Below are 24,445 nucleotides of genomic sequence, written 5' to 3'. Positions count from 1 at the left end.
GCTCTACGACGTAGGCTGGAAAGGGGCTGAACTCCTAGGTGTATGGAGATGTCCAAAAGAAAATGCTAAGTTAGCCTTTTTAAAAAATTGAAGTATAGCCAATGTAGCAATCTTAAGGGAGATCAACCCTGAATACTCACTGGAAAGACTGATGCTGAAGCTGAAGCTCCAGTATTTTGATCATCTGATGTGAACAGACGACTCATTGAAGAAGTCCCTGATGCTGGGAAAGATTGAGGGCAGAAGGAGAAGAGGGTGTCAGAGGATGAGATGGCTGGATGGCATCACTGAGGCAATGAACATGAACTTGGGCAAACTCTGGGAGATAGTGAGGGACAGGGAGGCCTGGCGTGCTGCAGTCCATGGGGTTGCAAAGAGTCAGACATGACTGGGCGGCGGAACAACATAGCCAATGGACAACAGAACGTAAGTTGAACAAATACAATACAGTTATTCACAATTTTTAAAGATTCTATTCCATTTATAGTTATTATAACATATTGGCTATATTCCCTGTATTGTACAATATTCCATGTATGTTATTATTTTATACATAGTAGTTTGTTCTCCTTAGTTCCCTCCCTGTTAGTTGCCCCTTCCCCTTCCCTCTTTCCTCATTCATTTGTCCATTCAACAGATTTTAATTAACTGAGGCCTGTGACTGGACATGGAACAATAGACTGGCTCCAAATTGGGAAAGGAGTACATCAAGACTGTATATTGCCACCCTGCTTATTTAACTTATATGCAGAGTACATTATACGAAATGCCGGGCTGGATGAAATACCAGCTGGAATCAAGATTGCCAGAAGAAATATCAATAACCTCAGATATGCAGATGACACCACTCTTGGGGCAGAAAGTGAAGAACTAAAGAGCCTCTTTGGGGGGGGGGGTAAACCATGAGACACAGGATTCATCTTCTGAAGGGTCTTGCCAGTCTCTTCCCTTGCCTGCCACAGAGCACAAGCTTAGGGAACATGCCACAGGGCGCTGAAGACACTATGGGAGAAAATACAGTCTCTGTTCTACTGGCACTGGAGGCTCAGCAGGGGTACGTAGCCCAGATAAGTGGTAGGAACAAGGGGAGGCCAAGGGGGATGGGGTGCTGTGGGAGCCCCTCAAGGGGCATCTTCTCCTGGGATGGGTGGGCTCTGGGGGGCGGGGAGGGAGTACCTGAGGGTGAGAGGCTGGTGTCTTGCCATTCTGTTTTCACCACATGGAATCCTGGGCCTGGGCCTTTGCCAATCACCTCACTGAGCACTCTCTGCCCTTTACCTATGTGCATTTCCAGCCAGAGGGGCTGTTCATTTAAGTTATTTGATGCACATGTGTTAATTGAGTACCTCTGTGCTGGGCATCACACCAGATCCAGCTGTGAACTAGGCAGACAAGGACAGGGTACATGAAGGGAGAACAGTACCTCACCCAGCCCTGTAATCTCTGGGCAAGCATGCGAACCTTCAGGGAGATGCCAGTGATGCTACAGAAGTGAACACACTATTTCCTTCTCCTTTACGCCATGGTCAGTCACCCTGTCCCATGAAAACCTTGTGTGCCAGGGGCGAATGCCAGTCTTTGACTATGCCCACAGACACTCCCAGCAATGACAACACAGGCAGACCTGCCATGGTTCCTGATTGCCCCTGGCAACACCAGGAACACCTGGGGTGGAAGGAAAGTTTGTCAGAGACCAGATTTCCAGTGTGTACAAGTGGGGCTGGAGACCAAGAAGACCTCAATATTCATGTGAATTTCAACTGATATTGGGACATATTCAGAACACATTTTCCAAATTGTATAAAACCGCATAGTATATTTATGACTAAGATGAAAAAAAAATCCTTTAAAATCAACTATGCTCTGCGACAGGTCTACATCCTTCCTTGCCCTGCCCCCACCCCATCTTGCATCACAGCTGCAGCACTGCTGAGATCTGATCTACTTTCCTGGTACCCGAAGAGGAAAAGTCAGCAATTTCAGAGAAGCCATTACTGAGAGACAGTTATCCCTTTATCTCAGCAGAATTTAGAACCGTGAAAAATTGAACACAGTTGAAACGTTCCAACACTAGGAGTCAAGACTTGTTAAATACAAACCATTCGTCCACTGGAGAGAAGATAGCGTAGTGATCAAGAGGATGTTCACGAGAGCCATTAACTGGATTCACAAGGAAAATGTTTATTTTAGCAAGTAAGGTGGACAAAGCAGGGTGAACATTGTATATGCACTTTCTCCCTTAGAACCTAAACAGGGGAAACACATCTTTCAAACCTGGGAGTAGAGAAAACAAAACAAAACCTTGCAAGGAAGCTGAGCAAGGTCACGCTGCAGCGATGGTGGTGGCTGTTTAGTCGCTAAGCTGTGTCCGACTCTTGTGATCCCGTGGACTGTAGTCTGCCAGGCTCCTCTATCCATGGGATTTCCCAGACAAGAATACTGGAGTGGGCTGCCACTTCCTTCTCCAGGGGATCTTCCTGACCCAGGGATCGAATACGCATCTCCTGCATTACAGGCTGATTCTTTACCACTGAAGGGAAGCAGGGAAGCTATGGTTATTTAGAGGCCGTTTGGCTCCTTTTTTCCTTTGATGTGATTCCTATGGTGAGTTAGTTTTATGAATTGGAAATAGATAATACATCAAAAATACTTTTCTTAAAAAAGAGGACCAACTCAGGGTCTGCTGGTCTTAACTCAGCTTCCTCCATCAGTTGAAGTCTCACCCTCACTAGTGTTGGAGGTCACAGTGGGAGGAGCACGAGTGTGTCTTCTTGGGAGGCCATGCCCATAATGCTTGCCTTGGCTAAAAACGATGATGCCGAGTCTTTTGGGTTTCTGGATCGAATTCTAAGGAAGGGTAGCTGAGGAAGCCCAGGGAAGAAGGAAAAGACTCGGGAGCTCGCGTGGCAGCCAGGGAGCCAGAGGAGAGGTGGCAGAGGGACATCACCTGGAGGCAGTTTCCGAAGCAGGTGAGGGCAGCAGCGAGGACACTTGGAGAGGATGAAAGAGCAAGAAGGGAAGGGGAAAATCTCACAGGGAGAAACAGGAAGGCAGCTCCTGAGGGGCTGGAGAGCAGGTCTCTCATTCAGGGAGCATTGCATCTGCCGCCTTCCTTTATCCATCTTAGAATTCGAATCCAACCTCTATCTTTGGAGCCTTAGCAGGGAGGCAACAGCGGGATTGCTGAGGATCAACACACGCAGGCTGAAGAATGGTGTTTCTCTCTTTTATTTAAAAACAGTGCTTCATTACCATTTGCAAAGGCAGAGGCAGTGCTCTTCCTTCGCTTAGAGTTTATAAAAGCCAGCAACATGATCAATAATTTATACACATGGATAGTAATACAAAAAAAAATAAGGAATCAAAGCTAAAGATCTAACTACTCCGACCTTCACAATTCCAGCTACTTGATAATAATAGGAGTAACCCAATGAATACTGTATGGTCTAAAAGCTACTATACAATATGATTCTTAACGAGAGGGGAGGGATTAGAGACTGTCACAAAGCCCTGGGTGCTTCTCTGGAGTTGGCAGGGAAACAGGACCCTGGGCAAGCAGCTCGGGTGTCCTAGGAAGTGATTCCGGGGGGTGGGGAGGGGAGGGAGAAAAGGCGAGGCGGTGGATTATACAAGCATCCCATGGGAGGCCCCCGTGCCTTGCAGGTACCTGTTTTGCCATGGCAACGGGAGGGGGCCTGAGAAACTGCAAGTAGGGATGGTTCTGTCCCTGCCACGGGGAGTGGGGAGAAGAGGGGAGGTTTGCTGGCGATTTTAGCCTTGCAGAGATTTGGACTGAAAAGCTCAGAGACTCGGGTGGGTCAGCCCGTCGGGGACAAGCCAGCCCACCCTGTTCTCTCAGCACTTTGCAGCCCTAGCTTGGTGTGTCAGCCCCAGGTCTGCTCCAGCTGTTCACAAGCAGGATTATAACACAAGGAGAAAACAATTCATATCCCGTAGGGGGAAAAAAAAAGGATCAATTCATCACTCGATATATAATACAGCCAAAATGAGCTGCCAAAACTTTGCACACACACACACAAAATACTGTGAACAGAAAAATACAAGAAAAATGAAGAAGCTGGGGGCCTGGCAGGGTATTGATGTTGCTTAAAGCACTCATCGGTCCCTAGAAAAACCAAACCGAAAAACATTTTTAAAAAAATTCAAAAACGTATGTACCCCCTGGGAATCTGGCATTGGTAATGGGCGGGGAGCGGGGGTGCGGGGTTGGGGGAGAAAAGAGAATCGCTGTTCCCTTCTTGCTGTCGGGTGTGAGCTGAGCCCTGGCCACTCCGGCTGGTGCGAGTCACTGCCAGGCGGGGCGCCTCCAGCTGGCGGTCCCCTTCAAGGCCAGGTCTGAGTGGCGACCAATGAGCAGTTCTCTCCGTTACCAAGCCCTGCCAACCAGCACTACCATGGCTGAAGTGATCGACCGTTTTCCTGAGTAAACTGTAACTGGCTACAGTTCTGGTAACTTGGAGAACTCAGCCGCTGCGGCCATGGGCCCACGGGCCGTGCCCGAGGGCTCCCCTGGACCCCTCGGCTGCTCCTTCCTAGTGCACTGGAGTTGGGAATTGGAGAATTTGCTGTGGCCTGGTCTGTAAGCCTTATTTTAAAGATGGGGGCCAGGGACTCGACGGCAGCCGCTGGACCGGAGGGCACCCCCCGGCTGAGGACACCCAGAGTCTACTTGGAAAGGGCCCTGCTCCTCACTCCGGCTCCTGGATGGCTGCTGCCTGGTTGGTCAGTCAGGCGAGGATGAGGAACGCAGGAAAGGGGAAGGGAGGGAAGAGGCTTTCAGACAGTAACATTTCCAAAAAAAATAGTGTTTTATGCAACAGAGCATCAGGCTTCACCGGTGGATACTACAAACGGTCAAACATTTTCAAGAGCATGACAAAAGAAAAACACACAAGCTTACGTTGGATGTTCACCTTGCCCACTATATATTTTTTTTTCCTATCTTAAAACAGTGCAAACAGTAACTTATGCTTTTAAAACACCACTACCCCTTCCCCACCCACCAAAGTCCCTTTCCTCCTATCTTCTGGGGAAAACAAGTCTGTGATTTTGCACGTTACTGTGCTATAGGGGGTTGCAAGCAGCAGAGAAGCGGCGGGCTTGGTGGAAGGGGGCAGTCCCCAGGGCTCCCCCTTCCCCTCCCTTCGGCTCTGCCCTGTCCTCGCTGAGCTCATCCTCCTGCCAGAGGGAAGGGGGCTGCCCAGCCCTTCCTGCAGATAGATCTGGAGGTGCTCACACCTCCCTCCTATCTGGAAGCTATGTGACTAGTCGGAAGGTGGCGGTGACTCAAACTTCTCTGCCAGAACTCTAGGAAAGTAGAACCTAAACTAAGAGCAGTTCAGCCCCTGAGGAGTCACTTGTCAGGAAAAGCTGCTATCACTGATTTCTACTGAATAGAGCCCCACGAGCTCCCCTGAAACTAAGAGCTGAGCCCCAGTTCCCTTCTTTTTCAAGGAAAGATAATATTGGCTCAATTCCACCTGTGGCTGCTGGAGGAGGATGGTGCCTGTAGGTTTTGTAAAACCTGAGAGCCTTAAAAATGACGAATCACAACAGCTGATCAGGGTCAGTGGGAGTTTAATGATGTAATATAATGGATTCTGGAGAAGCTCTGAGGACAGCTCTCTGGGCTGAAAGACGGATATTCAGATAAAGGTGTTTACTAGAGGATTCCTGGAAGGAGCCCGGCTTCTAAGAGTAAGAAGCATGGTGGAGAAGTCTACACGGTGACCTATAGTAAAGCTGTTGCAGTCATTCATGTGATTCAGCGTGGCTAAGTTTTCTAGACTTATCCACCAGCATCCTCTAACAAACTCACGAGATGCCAACTCTCTTCTGACTTGGTTTCTGAGTCCGCTGGGAATGAGAGTCAGAAGAAACAAGCACTGATGGTTCGAGGAGCCTGCCTCTGATGAAGCTGCCTGTGTGGAGTCTCAAAGTTCAGAAGCTGATGGGGTAGGTTGATGCCAGTAAACTGAGGTGCTTCAAGAGCCCCAGTCAGTGCTGACACTGAAAACCAAAGGCCCTTTAATAACTATTTAGTCTTTCTTTGAAAAGGGAGCTGAAGGAAGCAGTGTCAACACCATCCCTGGAAGTGCAACAGAGGCCCGCTGGGAAACAGAGCTTGCCTGCCGAGCCCTCAGCCAGAGCCAGCTGAACTGAAATGTACGAACGCTCAGGCCTCTGTTTCTTTTTAAAAAGGGCTGTGGAAGCTGCCTTCCCTGCCTTTCCCATCACCCTTCCCTCTTTCTGGAAAAAAAGAAAAGAAAATCCTTGAACTCACTGCCCTGTTCTCTTCTGCCACGGATACAACTGTTCAGAATTTGGCCTCGTCTCCACTGAAGCAGTGGCTCACCATTTGTAAGAATGGCCCCTGTGTGAACAGGACACAACATTTCTCTCAGCTTCTTTAGTCAGTAAAAGCTCTCCCTCAAAACAAAAGCGAAAGAAAGAAAGAAAAATCCTCTCTGCCCCTAGTCCTTTGGACTGTGAAAGCCCCACATCCCATTCCCCCACCCCAAACTGAAATATTTATTTACACACAAGAAAAATTGTCTTAACAGCAACAAACCAAACTTTGGCTAGGGGAGGAGAACCCTTAGAAAATGGCCAATGGACTGGGCAGTCTGGTGTCCTCTAATCGCGCGTTCCTCCCCAGAATCAGTAAGATTGCATCGAGGCCTCTAGCTTCCTTGATGTCTCTCCCCTGGTTTCAGGGAAGCCTCTCTCCCAGTTATTAGGAGAGAAAGGATTCTGAAGGGGGAGAAGATATGCACTATACATGACAGGTCAGCCCCCACACCCTACCCCAAGACAGATCCCTCTGCTTACAAAGAATGCTTGATGCTGTCATACGTCAGTCATTTTAATTCAGGGACAAGAATCAGGATCAGGCAAGAACATGTGTGGAGGCAGGAGTAAAAAAAAAAAAAAAAAATTAAAACTAACAACAAAAAAACAACCAAAACAAACCCATAACAAACCAGAAGCTCCATGTCTCTGAATGCTCCCTTTAGCAGCTATCCCGCGGGTGAAAGGTCACCCTAGTACCAATGTGAATAGACCAGGGAGCCAAATGGACCGTGCTTTTCCATTTGCTAATGCCTTCATTTTGGAAATACTGCAGGACCTTTGCCTTTAACAGCTAATAGCTAGAAGAGAAGCACAGCCCCCCTGCCCTGATAACAGACAGAAAATTGCAGCCGGGTAGTGCAGCAGGGACTCACGTGTTGGCCACATGAGTGGCTCTTTCTGGCAACATGTGAGGTCCTGGCCATTTCGGACCCCTCTCCCTGTACGGGAGGGAGGGGAGCAGCCTCAGGGGCTTCGGTTTCACGTCCTGTAGTGTTCACGAATACCAAGTGGTCCAGGTGCTCAGCTGGCTGTCTTTGGAGGACAGTGAAGCTGGGTGAAATGGCCATGAGGGCTCCAGACTGTGGACAGAGAAGTGACTCGTACAGGCTCTGGAAGATGAAAAGTCCTATGGCTTTGGAGCTTGTACAAAGTGCCTTTGCCTGCCCTTACATGCCCTGCTCACCAAATCTCCAGGGACAGTTGATCTAGGGCTCGGTGCTTTATCTTTTGCCAACAGAGCCTATATTACATGTTTTACACTCTGTGCTGACTTTCTGGTGCAAGAGAAAGACTGGGAATACCAGGGCACCTTGTCAGACATCAGCTAACACCCCTTTACTTGCCCTCATCCTCTTCACTGGCACTCGACAATTTGGACTTCTAGCCCGCAAGCCGTGCCCAGACCTCTGGGGAAATCTGGCCATTGGCTATTTCTTCTTCTATCCCTGGGTCCTAAATTCTTGAATCTTGAGGACATGGGAGCAGGGTGTTAGTAAACGGAGAGATAAGCGGTGGTTCAAAGAAAGGGAAGAAGCCCAGCAGGAATGCTAGGGTTTGCAGGAAAGAAAAGAATGATCTTTCTCAGACTCCAGAGTTCATTCTGAGACCGGATGCCTAATGAGGTGTTTATTATCCACAGTCTGAGCGCATGTTTGGAAATATTAATACTATAATTCCAAAAACCATGCCAACTATCTCAGGCTGTGCATGTTAAGATGATTGTAAAAAGAATGGAGAAGACAGGAGGGAAGAGGAGAGGAAAGTGTCTTTGTGATTCTCCTGCTTTGCAAGCACACATTCCTATCATCTATTAGCATGTGGATTCCAGCCACAGCCAGTCAGAACTGCCTGCCAAAGACCAGAAGCTCAGAAGACTAGAAGGATATCCTGCTGCAGAGAGGTCTCTGCCACTTCTGCTTGTCCCCCAGCCCGTCAGCACCAGATTCACTTTGGTAATCCTGTCTGCTGATTTCTGATCAGATGCATTTATCAGCTCCTAATGTCTCTCCTTCCTCATTAACTGCCTCTTCCGTGATTGATAGAATAAGCTAAGCACGGACATACAGACATGGAAATGCATTTTTTTTTTTACCACAGTTAAAAAAAAAAAAGAAAAAAAAGAAAAAAATGCACAATCTTTGGAACAAAAGAATTAAAGGCAGAAATTTAAAGGAAAAATACATATTCAAAGAACATAGTGAGGTATAAAAAAGTATTCTCTCTTTTTTTGTGTTTTTTTTTTTGTTTGTTTGTTTTTCCTCTTCATCTTGCTATAGAGTTCCTCTACTAGTAAATATTGCAATAGCCAGGCCTCATGAACTGGGGGGCTGTCCCACTTGCAGGGGTCTCACGTCACTTCAGTAGGGGGCAAATCGGCTGTAGCCACCTCGGTATAAACTCGCCTGCAATAATTAAAGACACAAAAATTATTAAAAGGTTGATAAAAGAAGCATTATGAAAGAAGACATATGTCCTGAGAAGGGATTTGGAAAAACAGCTTCCTTAGAAGCTTCAAAGCAACTGGTTAGATAGTGTCTAGTGCATGAGGTCGGGAAACCAACTTCTGTCTCTAAAATGCTCAAATTGGGACCCAAATATTTATTGCTGACCTGATATTTTCAAGGAGAGGGGATCATAATGATTCATTTCATTATTTACACGAATTAGCACAGAAGAGAAACTCTGTGCAGTTTAAAACCAGGTCTGTAAATAAGCGGATTTTGAAAAGCACATGTCTTGTTTACTTTGATTATTTCAACGTAACTGTGGCCTAAAGCAGATTGCTGACTTTACCTTCCTACCCATTACCTGACAATGGAGAACATGGTACTTTGGATCACTATCACTGTCACATCCCATGCTTGAGATGGTGCTGGATTTAAACCCGAGATAATCTTTCAATGAATAAAGCCTATTGCCTCAGTAATTTATAAAAAAAAAAACAACCACCAGGTTGTTTCTTGACATATCGATTTTTATCTTTTATATATATATATATATATATATATAGCTGGGGTTTTAGCTGGACCTTATTCCTTTAATCATTATCAAATGATTTATCTTTTTCAATCAAAAGTTCCTCAGGACCATATTACTCCTTGGGTCATTCTTTTAGTATAGGATTTATAATATTTGGGCACTAAATACAACCTTAGGAATTCCCATCCCTTTCTTTATATTGTTATGTCCCTACCTCAATTCTGACACCTCCCCTCTCCCCCACCCAGACCCTATTACTTCCTCCTACAGATCCTCACCAGTAGATTCAGTGTGGAAAATGGTAGGCTCTCGAACATCCTTTATGTCTTAACTGGGACCCATCATCTGCGTCCCTCTCAGACACGGTCACCCGTGTTCCCAGGCCCTTGCCTGGTGGCACTGAAGATGGCAAGAGAAATCTGGCACAAGGTGGCATCTCTGTGAACTGGCCACTGCTAAACCCAGTAAGTTCTGGTCACTGGACCTGTTGGTCCTGGGGGATGAGCTCTATGGACACTTTGCATACTTCTAAGAAAATACTGTATTTTAACACAAACGTTACTAATAAAATATCTTTGGAAAGCAATTGCTTGGTGATTTCTAGTACTATCTCCTGGAAGGCTTAAGAATAGGGACATCTTTTGGCATCTGCATTTGAAACAAGTAAAGTTTTCTGAAAACTTTACTGTGAAAACTAGAGAGTCCTATGTCACCAAGTCTTAGCTAACACCTATTAGTAAAACTCTGCTCAGGCATGCATCTAACATCTGAGGCAACATAAAACAGCAGACCCCTTTCTGTTGTCTTTACCCAGGCCAGGGGCTCACAGGAGCACACAAAGGAGCCACAGGAATTTACAGGTGGTCCTACTGGATTTAATACTTTGGCAATGCAAACAGGGCTGAATTTATTACCTCCCTAGATCTTCTATAATCTGTAGGTAAAAGTCAGAAGTAAAATGTTTAAAGAAAAAAAAAAAGGGCACATCTACTTACCACAGCGCCAACTCCATAGCTAGCGGCAGGGGCAAGGGCATGGTAGGGGTCGGCTGTGTACACCCTGCCATAACTGGAGAAAGAAATCCAATCAGGGATAAAGAGAAAGGAAAGACAGTAATCCGCGCCCCCCTCCCTGGCAAAAAAAAAAAAACCCACAAAAACTTAAAAGTGTGTTTGACTGTCTAAGGATCTGTGAGTAACTTGGTCTTGGAATGCTATTAGGAAACTAGCAGAATGGAAAAAAAAAATCTGTCTGCTTCTAAAGGCAGTAACTGAAAATTTCTGAACTAAGTCTATAAAACGGAAAAGGGCGTTGGTGATGAGGAAGTGGGAAACCGGGGTCAGAGCCAGAAGGGCCCAAGAACAAGAGGGAGGGAAGGGTCTGAGCTGGTGGGTTTCTGGCGGGGCAGGGTCTGGGGAGAAGGCTCAGCAGCAGCCCCGTGGCCCAAGTGCCCTTCTGGAAAGGGTGTGGGCAGGGGAGGGGTTGGCACACAGCGGCGGGCTCGCCCTCCCTCGGCACCTACCCGTCGCTGTAAGCGGCTGCAGCGGCGGCAGCGGCGGTGGCTGCAGTCGCGGTGGCAGGCTGTGCGTATCTGTAGGCTGCGTACCCACCCTACAGGAGAGAAGAGAACTCACTTTACAGACACCTCTCCCCCCGAGGGACAGGTGCACACACACCCGCCCACACGCAGACAGACGGGACGCAGAAACAGACATGGACACAGACACACACGTGGGGAGAGAGTGTTTCAAACTGCATCAGTCTGCATGTTGCTCCTCACTGCAAAATTAAGCTCCGCCCAAAACAGGGATTTGTTTTGCAATTTGTAGTAGTAATATAAGTAAACTACACTGGGGTACCTGTTCTCAAATTTAAGAAGTGAAGATATGATTTACAATACTTTTTTTTAATTAAAATACAGTTGATGTACAATGTGGTGTTAGTTTCAGGTATAACGTAATTCAGTTATATATCTAAGTATCTATTCTTTTTAGGATTCCTATTATAGGTTATTACAAGATATTAAGTAGAGTTTTCTGTGCTATACACTAGGACCTTATTGGTTATCTATTTTCATATATATAATAGTGTGTATGTTTTAATCTCAAGCTCCTAATTTATCCCTCTTCCCCTCAAAATGAAGATACACGATTTTGGATCTATCTTTGTAGGAACTTTCAGTGAGGAAAATATTTATAGCAAGTTGGGAGAACTTTATCTGACAGGAAATGGAAACTTTAGAATTAAAACATGTAGGTTTATATGTGCTATCTTCAGATTCTCTAACGTGTACTCGAACTGATCTACTGCTAAAAGACAGCAGTTTATAGAGAAAGGGCCCATACAAGTGCTCTGCTCCTTGTGGCCTAGCATGTTTGCCAAGAGGCTAAGACAACCAAATGACATTTAGAAGGAACAGCCAGTGTAGACCAGGGGCTGGCACACCTCCACACGTGGGCCAATGTGGTTTGCCACCTGTTTCTGGAACTAGCTGTAACACAGACCGTATGGCCAATGAAGATGAAAGGCTTTACCACTTGGCCCCCTACAGAAAAAGTTTGCCAACTTCTGTCTATATTTCAGACTCAGGCCCATCAGATTACAAAAGGGCTGGGGGCTCCTTGGGCTAGGTTCAAATAGATTAGGAAGCCCTTCCCACCTCCCCCAAGCATTTAACTGCACTTGCTTTTCTTCCCTAAAAGGTTTTGGGATCCTTACGTCCCAGTCTCACAGCAGGCTCTGGAGCTTTTCTCCCATGGGTTCAAATATCCTTAGTCCCAAAAAGCTTCCAACTCCCCTGTCCTGCTATTTTACCTCCATTTAGATGAATTGAATACGCAAAAGGTTTTTACTGCCAGGGTGAAGCATGTGTATTTCTTCACAAAGTATTTCAAAGATAATCACAACAAGAAATGGCAAATGAGACAGGCTACTGGAAAAAGTGGAAAGCCCTAAGTTTCCTTCTTTTTCTTTACCTTTTTAGAATTCATCTATTTTGCCTAAACCTAATTCAGCTGTGTACTTATATTTATTGTCTTAGCTCCATCAGATATAGCAAAATATAACTATGTCTATTTGGGGGGCTTCTCAGCAGTGAGCCACAGCCCATTTCGTTTCCGTAGACTAGTATGTCTATTTCTCATGGACATCTGAAGCTTTCTGCCCTGTGCTTTCTACTTTCGATCTCTTCAAATGTTCAATTCTTGCTAAGTCTACAAAAAAATTTTGAATTTTTCTGTATCATTTCTTAGGATTGAAAACAAGCATTTTCTAATGGGACCTCTGGTCTTCTTAACCACCTTACTGGGCAGCTTCTAGCTTGCTGCTTTTATTTCTGTCCAAATCTTCTGGAAATACCTGTAATTTCTTCTTACGGCTTTTTGCTTCTTTCTTATATAATTTATGCTTTCTCTAACTGAAGACACTGTACTGCGGGGTAAAGTATACTCCTGCTCTTTAAATTTATGTGCCTCAAATTCATCAGAAGTAGCTGCAAATAAAAAAAAAAATCCCTGATTGGTTTTCAGTGGTTTTATATTATTCCTTCCTTGCTCAAGTGAATGATTTGAACATTGCTTCAATTATATATCTTTCCATAAATATTCATACAAATAAGAAAATCCTCATTGACATCACCAACACTGGCAGTGGGACGGTGATGACAGGGCCATGGCAGGAGCACCCTCAAGGGCTGGCTGTGACCCACGAGCTTCCTCTGAGTTCCAGCCAGGCCCACCAGGACAGGCAGGGCAGACTGGTCTGGGTAAGGCCCTGTATCCAGGCTGCAACATACACCCTGTCATACATACACGCCTAAGTATCTACACTATATAAACTAACTAAAGTATCTCCTTGCTTCACTTTTTTTACAAAAACTTCCAAAAAAGAAATGAAACAGTAAAAGCAGCTGTTAAACAAAACAAGATGTTAATCATTGTAGTTGAGATTTTAAATTTTGTATAAATCTTGAAGGTTCACTTTTCCGTATCATTATAAATGGTTCCACTAGTTTAGAATTAAAGTTTGCTAGTGTGAAGTCTAGAGCAGGGCCATGTTAAGGAAAACCTCTTTGTAAATGAGGATGATGCAGTAAACAGACATCAGGAAGTCTGTCCCTTCAGCAGGTCTTCAAAATTCAAAATAATCTCTAAAAATGGAAAAAATCAAGCTAATAAAAGCATTTAAAGCCCAATGTATACTACCTGGGTAAAGCAACTAAAAACTTAAGTTCTATGCCATGGAGCAGAGGTATACATTCCCATAAAAATACTAACTAGATTCGAAGTAAGTCCTGGTATGTCAGATATACTGGGGATTGTATTCAATCATTAAATTTGAGCAGTAGTGCACTAATTCTGGAAGAAAAGAGGTTCTGAATGAGGTTACTGACAGACATTTCCTCTTGGTTTCCTCAGCCTGCAAGAAACCAGGGGAACCTCAGTGGTTCGGGGGCGATGCTATTGTTTTATATTTTTTGAACTTTTTATTTTGTATTGGGGTGTAGCCAATTAACAATGTTGTGACAGTTTCAGGTGAAGTGAAGGGATTCAGCCATACACATGCATGCACCCATTCACGCCCAAAGCAGTAATGTTACTGTTGATCAAGACAATTTTAAATGGATCAGGCTGTGGGAAAGAAGGCTCCTTCCAAACTAGAAGGAAATGCAGATAATCTACCTCCAGTCCTTTCCTTTTGCTTTAAGTGAACTCTGACTCTGGAGCCTGAATTTGTTGAGGGTCTTTTGCCATTCAAAATCAGAAGTGCAAGACAGAGATGCAAATATTTTATTGATAACAAAAGGCTCAAGAAGAATGTCAACAGAATTTTAAGAAAACGACATCAACTTGTTCTTTTAAAAAAGCAGATAATATTTCCACATGTCTACTCTTCTAATTACTTTACGATAATGGCGCTACAGACAGGCTCTTTTAGGAGAAGGGATCTACTTTTAGGACAGGAAGTAATATCCTAATACTTGTTAATTTTATCGACGACTATCCCTAAATTAGACAAGCTAAATTGCATGTCACGGCTTTACTCCTCTTAGATGTATTCTTAGTCCAAAGTATTTCTGATGGTGCTTTCAATTGGTTATTCAACAATGTGTCTCACCATAATATAAACCAATGAACATTCAGGTGTGTTTATTTCCAGTTTGGATACTGGAAGGCATAAAGCATCCAGGCAGAGAAACCATTTTCTCAACTTTCACTTCTATGAGCAAATCTGAAGTTGTTTATGGAACATGAGAACAAAGTGCAGTTTGAAACACCAAGGGTTTCATTGCTGTTTCTCAGGTTTTTCAAAAAGAACAAGGGTTGGGGAGGGGGTAGGAGAGACAGGGTTCAGGCGTGGGGAAGGGGTATGGCGCCACATTTATTAATCACATTAAAAACTAAGCATGCCAACATCTGGAGCTAGAACGACCAGCAAAATCACCATGTTCAGACTCGGATTGGCTAACTCTATCTATCCCAGCATTCTCTTGGGACAGCGGTTCGCCCTAGGCTCTACCACAAGCTCGGTGAAGTACACAGCCTCAATTACTAGAGCGTGCAGCCACAACGACCTGGTATTACGGAAACAGTCAGTCACCACTCGAGTTAACATTCCAGACCCTAACGACTGGCCCCTCCCAGCCCAGAGAAAGAGTCAATCTGGCCCGCCCGAGCCCTGGCCCACACCACGATGTTAATAATTATAACAAGCAGTAACCCATCTGTTATATCAGAGAAGGGAACAGAGACTCCACTGAGAGATTTAGAGTGAGATGTTAACATTTCTTCAGCTGACTGCACAAACAAACAAACAAAAAAAGAGGAGAAATAATTCATTTGGAGATATGAAGTCATGAGATAGCTGATGTGTATTGCTTTGAACCATGCACCAATGCAAAACTGAAGCAACCATTAATAATAAAAATTAAAAAGGACATATGTATTTACACACAATCAGACCTGTTTGATCTGAAGCAGTTTGCAGATTCTATCTGTGTGTGATTTGAAATAAAACAAAAAATGGGGATTAGCATGGCCACAGCACACCCTAATGTCGGAGGGCAGACACGGACAGCTTTTTGGAACCTGACAGCTGGATAAATCTGTCATGGCTAAGCCTGATCCAAATATTCCACACACCCCTTTACAAACAATTACTTTCTTATTCCTTTGTAATTCATTCTGAATGACTCCTAATGCTCCCAACTGGGGCAGCCCAATTACCACTCCCCTAATCAATCTTCCTGATTCACTTCTGACCCACAGTGCTCACTTGTATGCTTGCCCTCTGTCAACACCCAGACATACTGATCCAGTGTTCTAAAGTATTTCCTGTGTTTAAGCATTCTATCTTTTCACATTTCTGTAACAAATCCCCGCCTTCAAATTCTAACTTCTTCAAATGAAAATGCTGTTACCTTTAAGATCATTTTGTTGTTGAACTCTCACTTTTCCACTGCTCAGTGTCACCTAGGGACTCCGCTCTGAACCAGTGCTGTTGTCTAGTGAACTTCAGAGTGCGGCCACGCCGACCACCTGACTCCTCTGCACAGGCCTGAGCTGTGTTTTAATTAGAACCGAGTGGAAGGGTTCTACAGAACCTCTCCTCTTACACCTGGCCTTTCTCTGTCTCCATTTAACCTCCCCTTGTCTTGATTTTAACCTGGCCATTAAGTATATTACTACATTTTTGTTTTAGGATTTACATTAAAACAGGACTTTGGTGAGCATGTGATGTCAAGACACCTTCTTTCTACCTGGAAGACAATGACATTATGTGACACTGAGGAGAAGAATGTATATTTCAACACCAGCAGACGAATGAAAGCTTGTTCCCTGCATGTGGTGTATGGATTTACAGAGCAAAGGGAGGGGCTGGGGGTGGGGTGGGTAGGCAGGTGGGGAGAATGGCAGGTGTGATGCTTTGAATCACTATAGCAGAGCAGAGATCTAGTCCAACTGGCTGAGGCCTAAGGCTGTGCCTCTGGGGGTCACTGTCTTTACATGATTCTAACTCCTTCCTTTCCCTCACCTCCTCCACTGAGATCCACGGCTCTGGACTGAACTTGTATGAGGAGGGGCTCTTCAGGAGAACAGAGATTCTTTGGTGGCAATATGGCACACTGGATTAAATGTGGGTAAGACAGATGTGAACACAAAACTTGTAATAATGATAATATTGTTACTGCTTTTAACTGGGAGACCTTATCTACTTGGAAGAGTAGATGATGAAGAATTTTTAAGGAAAATATTTTAAATTTCTATTATTATTAAAACTGGGGTTAAGGAAAGGAATCTTTATGACTGATTTGGTATTTTCCACTTACTACTTTTATGATAAAAGATTATCTTCAACTGACTAAGCCTTTCAAATACTCTTCTTCCACATCTCTATAATCGGTTTACCTCCAGAAGCTCACCGGGTGGCCACATAAATAGACTAACTGAATTGTGATAAGTTACCTGCTGCTTCCCCCTTTTGCTGAGCACCCAGCTACCAGCAAATCGAACAGGGCGTCATGATCCACTGCCTTCGCTAATCTGGTTTTAAGGTGAAAAGGAGAGAGGGCCTGCGAAACACATGCTTCCATTTTAGAGTTCTAGTATACCTAGATTTTTAGGACAAGTTCAAACTTACATAGCAGCACAGCCCAACTACTACTATGATTTCACAACAGGTGCCAATTTGGGATTCAGAAATCCTGTCTAGATGGATTCTACTTTCTCTCTTTTCTCATTTCTTTCACAGAAGTCCCAAATGGCTAAGCTCTTCATAATATAAAAGACCAGTTTCAACACCATGGATATATGTGATTGACAAACTAAAAGAGGTGGCAGTGATGGGACAGTGCGTGTAACACACCTGGTGCGGATGTGTGGCAATGGGGCGGGAGCACGGAATTTTGGAGGAGGTGCCCTCATGTAAGGAGCTTGACTGGGTGCACTGCTGAGGTAGCAGGCCTTAGATCACACGCTCACAAGTCTTGATTGTCCAAAAAAGCCTCTGTTCCCATCTCTAACGTGGAGCTGGAATGGTTAGTATAATTCAATTTTTTCACTGCAATCCACAATCTGATTGATTGGCAGGTCACACTGGCACTCCTACCTGAGGTATTTTAGCGCTAATGATTGGTTCCTGTAAGACTATTCTATAACAGAACACAGGAAGAGCAGTTCAAAAAACACAGCTGTGGAAGGAAAACAATCATACAAAAAAGCCCGCGAAGGGGCCCACCAGCCTTTTCTTTCCTTTGGATGCAAGCATGCTTTTCACAGGGTGAGAATTAGGAGCACTTGTTATCCCATTAAAAAAGTGAATTAGGGTGAATGGTATCTTTCCTACTGATCAGAAAAAGAGGGGGTGGGCAGACACATAATCTACCTGCGACACTCCCAAATCTTAGCGTGGGGAATCTCTTTACAAGTCATGGGCACAATTGCTAGATCAGTTCTCCAGAGAGGAATGTGCCATGAAAGACACGAGGAGGAAGAAAGTGGCCAGCAGGGGTTACGGCCTAAGAAGAGGACAGGGAGAGATTACAAACAAAACAAAACCAAAAAAACCTACAAAAAACACCTCCACGGTTAATAGCTTAAATTAATATAGCTTAAATAAAAGCCAGCAATTTAAACTCTTTTCCCTCATGTTGTCTCCTCAAGTTCAGGTTCAGGGCACTTTTTAAACTAGATAAACCAACCTCTCTATTTCTGATCTTCCTTTCTGAGATAACAAGAACTAAACATACATTAATAGATTTCCACAGAAGGGAAAATGTACAGAGAGAAGCAGAAACAAATTCAACATAAAATGATAGGGGTTTTTATTGTTGTTTGTGTGTTTTTTAAAGAAGCCTCCTTTGCCACCTCACACATGGGGTGGGGAATGTGCAGTTTTAAAAGCTGTATTCAAAGGTAACTCTGAACCTCACTCAACAGTTCCCACCTCATGTTTTCTGGTTTTCCATTTGTGGGTTTGGGTATTATTTCAGCACTAGTAACCAACTTTTTCTTCTTTCCTCTAAGTAACTAACTGGTTTAAGATAACTAAGAAATAATACCATTACTATTCAGTCTTTTCATCAACTACAGGCCACGGGTCAAAAAAATGTTTTGGCAAGGTCGCTGAATTACTTCTGTTCAGCTTGATAAAGTGGTCCAATTTGTAGATTAAAAAAAAAATCAAGAGTATTTTCTCAACAAGTGCAGAAAAATCATTTCTTTCTTAATAAAGTCATATATTGTAAACTAAGGAAATGAGAGAACTGTTAACAAATACTCGGTTGGATGACTTAACAAGGTGGAAGGAGGCAAATCTTAATAAGGTAGAAGTACATTATACTTAAGAAATCCCCAAATAAGATATCAGAGAAAAAATTCCCAATTCAAGTGGAAGTGTACTCTAATAGATCAGATTTCAAGAAAACTTAAATAACATAAAGGTGAGCTTCATGAGACTATGGATACTAATGTATATGGGAGGATGTGCATGCTTATAAGACCTTATGTAAATACATATATTTAGAAAAGTGCACTCTGGTATAAAAGTAGGATATATTAATAGTTTCCTAATCCTCAAGTTTCACCGTGAGCATAAGAAAAAAAGGTCTTTCATTTACTTCTTGAAGACCATCAGAGGAAAGATGTGGATTTTAACTAAATTACTATGAGAGGTAATGAAATATTGATTATTTGGGTTTTATGCTTGGATAAACAGACAATTTTGGTAATCTGGGTAAGTCACAATCTAAGAAACATATCCACAAAGTGTGGAGGTTGGACCAAATCATGGCTAAGGTTCCTTCATGCATGTGTTCAAGTGTACTTTGAAGGTTTGCTCTAAACGGCAAGGTGTGTACACCCCTCACCGTATCTCAGAGAACCACTCTCTCCTGTCTAATTCCAGCAATACAGAATGCATACTCCACATGCATTCTGAAAGGGCATTAATGGTTTAATTGCTGGGAATCTCTGGCAGACTGTGGAAGCAGTTCATTAAAAAGGTACCCTTATCGACTTTGGAGAAATTAGGGTGGAGAAAGCATTTCCAGACAATTCTACACTGTGCCCAAAGAATCATTTCATGCTGACAAGTTTTTCTCAGGAAACTATTTCTTAACAATGTGGGTAGTTAGACTAAGCATGCATTTAGAAAGAGATCTTTGGAGAGAGGTCCTAATAAAAGACTTGCAAAACTCAAAAACTTCACTCTTTTGTCAGTTAGATCATTTTGCCCACATTTTAAATAACATGTGACCACCAATCATGAGACTTGAACTATAGCTAGACAGTTTAAATCATGGATAGTAATAAAGATGTTACCATGGCTGGTCAAATCAACAAATCTTGTATGAGTCAAACGTTTGTAGAAGAGTGTAGGTTGCTAATGATGCCATTTGTTTCCTTCTAGATGGCTTTTAAAGAAAGAGCCCCACTGGCTGTGAACCTTCTGATATAGAAAAGCCTTATGCACGGAGTATTTGGTTTTCTCTCATTCCTACCCACTCTCCACTGGCATCAATTCCTCACCTCACTTTCACAAGATAGTGCTCTCTCAAAGTATGTGAAACAGGAAAACACACATTTCAGGAAGCTTCTTGCCATCTACAGAAATCAAAGCCCTAATGATCTAAAGAGGGATGTGAAATGAAAAGAAAAGCAGAAGAGGGAAAGAGCTGGTTTCAGGCTACGCTTGTCCTGTTATTTATGTATGCACATGAGACGACAGTAAGAAAAGACTTTAAACCTGCTGATCATCTCTCAAGTATATTTGTGATACAGAGAACATCTGTGGGCATAGGGAAGGGAAAAGAATATGTCCAGTAGACTGATTCTAGCAATGACCAGGAAACCCAAAGGCTTAGTTTTTGCACCCAGGGGCAAGCGCAGTGGCAGAGAAGCATGCTTGCATTCTTAAATATATAAATATATATATATCCACAAGGAAAAAGAAAATAAAAATTAAATAAACTATATTAAAAAAAACAAAAACAAAAACAAAGAAAAACAGAAAAAAAAAGGCTGGCTTGTCAGGGGATGGGGACGAGAAGGCCCCAGTGTGTGTACTTACATAGAGGTCAGCACCGTAAAATCCGTCCTGGTAAACCACACTGCAGAAAATCCACACAAAAACAAAAACAAAAAAACAAAAGAACAGAAACACATTCCGGTTATTGAGGACGGCAGCATGCACATGCGCTCTACACGGGCAGGTGATGTATGAATACGGACCCTGGGCTGGAGAAGTTGGGGCGGCTCTGGGACAGGCAAGGCAGGGGAGGGTTGCAACCCTAGAAGGAAATGCCTGCCAATCTAGTAACTAGAGTGGGATGAGAGAAATAAAGAGCATCCCCAGAGGGCCAAGTATAGCTATGGAGAACCTGCTGGATTGGAAACACCAACCTTTCATATTGAGAGTATTAAAAAAAATAAGCTTGTCCTAAGAGGACGTTTTTCTTCAAAAGGGGTGTGTGTATGTGGGGTTGGGGGCAGGGTCTGTGCAGAGAGGGGTTAAATATGAAAAAAAGAAAAAACAAAAAAAAAGCCCCAAAGAATCCCACTAGGGCAGGACCTGTATGCAAAGTATGCTTCAACATTATGTTTAGTATTTTGTTATCAGTTTCAGAGTAATGTGGAAATTCTTTTCTGATATCCATACATCACCTGCTTTTTACCCTGCACATTAGACATGCGATAAGATTTGGCTGATCACACAAGCATGCAAAGTATTATTATTCAGCATTTTAAGAACCAATGCAACACCTCAGAAAAACAAGTCAATCAATTCTGACCAAAGTAAACAGAGAAATGTAATTAAAAAAAAAACACAACCAAAAATACCCACAATGCATTGCTTTCACAAGCAGAGATAATGAGCTAAAGGTTAAGGTGATTGGTCCAAGGTCCAAGAATTGAAAGGTGCAGTGGGGATCCCAGATAGTAACAATATAATCCAGAGTGGGAGGAGTAACTGGAAGACTTTAAGGGTTCTTTTTTGACCATAAGAATATTCATGGAATTCTGAAAAATACAGTTGATAACTGAGGTTCTGGGCATGACCTGTTTTATTTAAATAAATAAAATAGAGAAGGTAGCTTGATTAGGAATAAAAAGATTTATTTTCCTGTTTAGAAAAATTTGTATTGAACAAAAAAAAAAAACACCACATGATTCTGTTTTTAATCCTAAGCAACACTAAACTATTATAATGAAGATATAGATTTCAAGCCTTTTGAGGTATTTTGTGAATATAATTTCCCTAAAATGTTATTTTGGGACCAAAAGACACAGAATAGCAGTAGAGGAAAAAAGATAAAAGTCTTTTCACTAGATCAAGATTTGGTTATTTAAAATTAAAAGATCTGTTTATCCTTTATTCAACTAAACAAGCTGGAAATTTTCACTACTACCTTCTCCACTGTAATAAACAAGCTAGTAAGTGAGGTTATCAAGTCATAGTTTTAATATGAATATGAAAATAATTTATTTTTTACAGGTAGCTATAAAGTTTCTGAATTCTACCCCCAGTGAGGTTCTGTTGTATTTACAGGACAGTATGATCACACTTTGTGATGCCCCAATTATTTCGTGCCTTTGTATTATACAATAGGCAAATCAAACTCATCTCTGAGGTCATTTAGGTAAATTCTGTCCATTTTCAGTCTCCAATTGCAGCTAAAATCTGAGGTTAGAAAATAATCTGACTCTCAATTGCATTTTAGTAAAAAAGAGACTTGTTCATAATGAGAAGGCTGATAAAATGCCAAAGCATTGATGCCAAGTGGTGACTAATTAACCTTCAACTATTTTAGTAAGGGGAAATAGGCAAAGACCGAAAGTATTTCTCCTGTAGAGAAGAGTGGTGGTATTAAAAACATGAGTAAATTTTATGCTAAACTGTATCACTCATTGGGAATATTCACCTAAATTCTAGAAGAATTCCAATATTCCCTATATCAAATGCCACGAGGAGGCTAGAACACAATGATTAATGATGAAATTAGTTCACTAAGCTAAAAAGCAATTTTAGGCCATTCCCCATAAAATACTGGACTTATTCCTTGCCATCTTCCATGTAAACAGGTGGTTTAGTTAATAAAAAATAAAACATGGGAAATTAGCGTTCAATGTAATGCACAGAAATTGATGTGATTAGACATAAAGGTAAAATATCTTTGAGCAAATATATACCTGACACAGACTTGGTAGAGAATGGGTTTTCAAGTTTGGCCAATATACTGAAATGACCTATATTGAATAGGAACAAATTCGACCACTTGATAAAGTAACTCAGGAATATTACAAAATACAGTCCCATGTTTCTGGTGAGCAGTATCTCTTTGCAAACATGACAGTACAATCTTTTGGAATGAAATGGAAGACACTTTGTAAACAATTTTCCTAGTGTGTAGAACATCCAAGGCTCAGTTTTATGTTTTACTTGAATATAGCTCGATGAAACAATATTGTATCTTTAGTCACTGCTTTAAAAGGAGATGTCAGAGGTTGAAGGTCAAAGGTCAAGTTGAGAGGGAAAAAAGGATAAAATTAAAAGTAATGGCAGAAGATGGAGATGATGGAATGCATGGGATTTAAACATCTATAAACTGCAAACAAAGGTTTATTTCTAAAGTAGTTCCCTTCCAGTGGCTTCTGGAGCCTGCCAATTTCAACACTCATATTTGTCTTATCTGATAAAAATGCTTTAATTCTGTGTAATTGAGGACCCCGAATGGCATGTCCCTTTGGTCTATGACTGACCACTGAATCAGTACACCTCACAGTCAATTTTGCTGTTAGAAAAGGACCTACAAAGGAGACTCTTTCCCTTTACATTTTAACTAAGTAGCAATGAATAGGCTGCTCTACCACTGTTTATTCTTCAGTAAGTATATGGGGAGAAAACCTGTCACAGGCAGAAAAAAGATGAGGAACACAAACGTCACATCTTTGAAGAAAGAAAGTCCTGATACAACTAACTTATAAAAGTCCACTCTTTATATAAAAATATACATTGTAGGCTGACCTTAAGAAACAACGGAAATCAAAACCTGCCATCTTCACTCCTCCTCCCCCATTCAGTAACAAAGGATTTATTTGTTGCTATGGAATCATTCCACTGCATGAGACACCCTCCATACAAAAATCAAAGGGTGAAGGATGCTCAGCTCCATCAGTTGTTTTACCATCATTCAGAAGCCAACTGTAGTTTTATTCTTCCTACTTCTCCCTTTCTCCCTTGATTCAATTGGACTTGGTTCATCTTTGAATTAACCTCTTTTAATCCGTCTCCTACAAAGAAAGCAAATCCATTGTGGGTAACTAGCTCTGCTGCTCACCACCCAGGCAGTGAAGCCACAAGGGAGGGCACATGTGAGAGCCTCAGCCCCAGCAAGGGTGGTGGTGAGGGCTGAGCCCAGCAGATGCAGTCTTGCACTACCATCTTGAGCTCCTAGTTTGGTTCTCTGCAGGAGTGTTAATCCAAATTCGTGCGATGCTGAGTGAACTCCATGCCAACACACTGCTAGTGAACACAAGACAGTTCTGGCTACTGTCTTAAGCCACTACTGTGAGGGCTTAAGGTGGCCAAGATGAAGATTTATATAATGCATTGATATTCTGTTACATTCTGACAATGGTATGGTTCTTGCCATCTAATCTGTTAATTTGCAAATATTCAAAGAATCTCTACTATGTGGCACGGCAACATCCCAGAAGTTATAAGAGGGCCATGGTATTCTGGTTTTATCCAGTCGCTTATTTGGGACTCTACTGCTTACCCTGGATAGGCGGGAATGGCTGCTGGAGGTACCGCTCGGACTGCGCCATATACCGTCCGCCCTCTGCCCCTCAGGTGGGCTCCTCTGAAAGCGGCCGCCGTGGTGGCTGCAGTTGGGTAAGGGAAGCCAGGAACTAAAGGGAGACCCAAAATATGACAGAAATGTCAACTTGCATTCAGCAGCACGTGTACCATCACAACCTGCTTTGCAACAATTACAGGAAAGATGAAAAGATACCTCCACATCACAACTTTTCTCAAAAAGAAATGGAAATACGCGATATGCCATAACTCAGTGACACCATGCCTCATTTAT

General features: G+C 42.8%; 1 protein-coding gene across 19 annotated transcripts in view; it reads right to left on the bottom strand.

Moving 5' to 3' along the window:
- Positions 1–4,810: 4,810 nt before the first annotated feature.
- RBFOX2 (RNA binding fox-1 homolog 2) overlaps positions 4,811–24,445 on the bottom strand; it is a 278,293-nt gene continuing 258,658 nt past the window's right edge. For 8 of the 19 annotated variants that reach the window (XM_020883931.2, XM_020883932.2, XM_070453971.1 and 5 more), the window contains 6 exons: positions 24,131–24,275; positions 20,422–20,461; positions 15,315–15,346; positions 10,877–10,965; positions 10,350–10,422; positions 4,811–8,777 (listed from right to left, as the gene is read on the bottom strand). In XM_020883931.2, the coding sequence (XP_020739590.1) occupies positions 8,723–8,777; positions 10,350–10,422; positions 10,877–10,965; positions 15,315–15,346; positions 20,422–20,461; positions 24,131–24,275 (434 nt within the window). In that variant the 3' untranslated portion in view covers positions 4,811–8,722. Of the gene's footprint in view, positions 8,778–10,349; positions 10,423–10,876; positions 10,966–15,314; positions 15,347–17,460; positions 17,504–20,421; positions 20,462–23,589; positions 23,643–24,130; positions 24,276–24,445 lie in introns of those variants that run through there. The other 11 variants (XM_020883933.2, XM_020883934.2, XM_020883939.2 and 8 more) reach the window with 8 other exon arrangements.

Source organism: Odocoileus virginianus, chromosome 23 (genome assembly GCF_023699985.2).
Source record: "Odocoileus virginianus isolate 20LAN1187 ecotype Illinois chromosome 23, Ovbor_1.2, whole genome shotgun sequence".
Classification (NCBI taxonomy): domain Eukaryota; kingdom Metazoa; phylum Chordata; class Mammalia; order Artiodactyla; family Cervidae; genus Odocoileus; species Odocoileus virginianus.
This window is presented reverse-complemented; position numbering and strand designations above follow the sequence as displayed.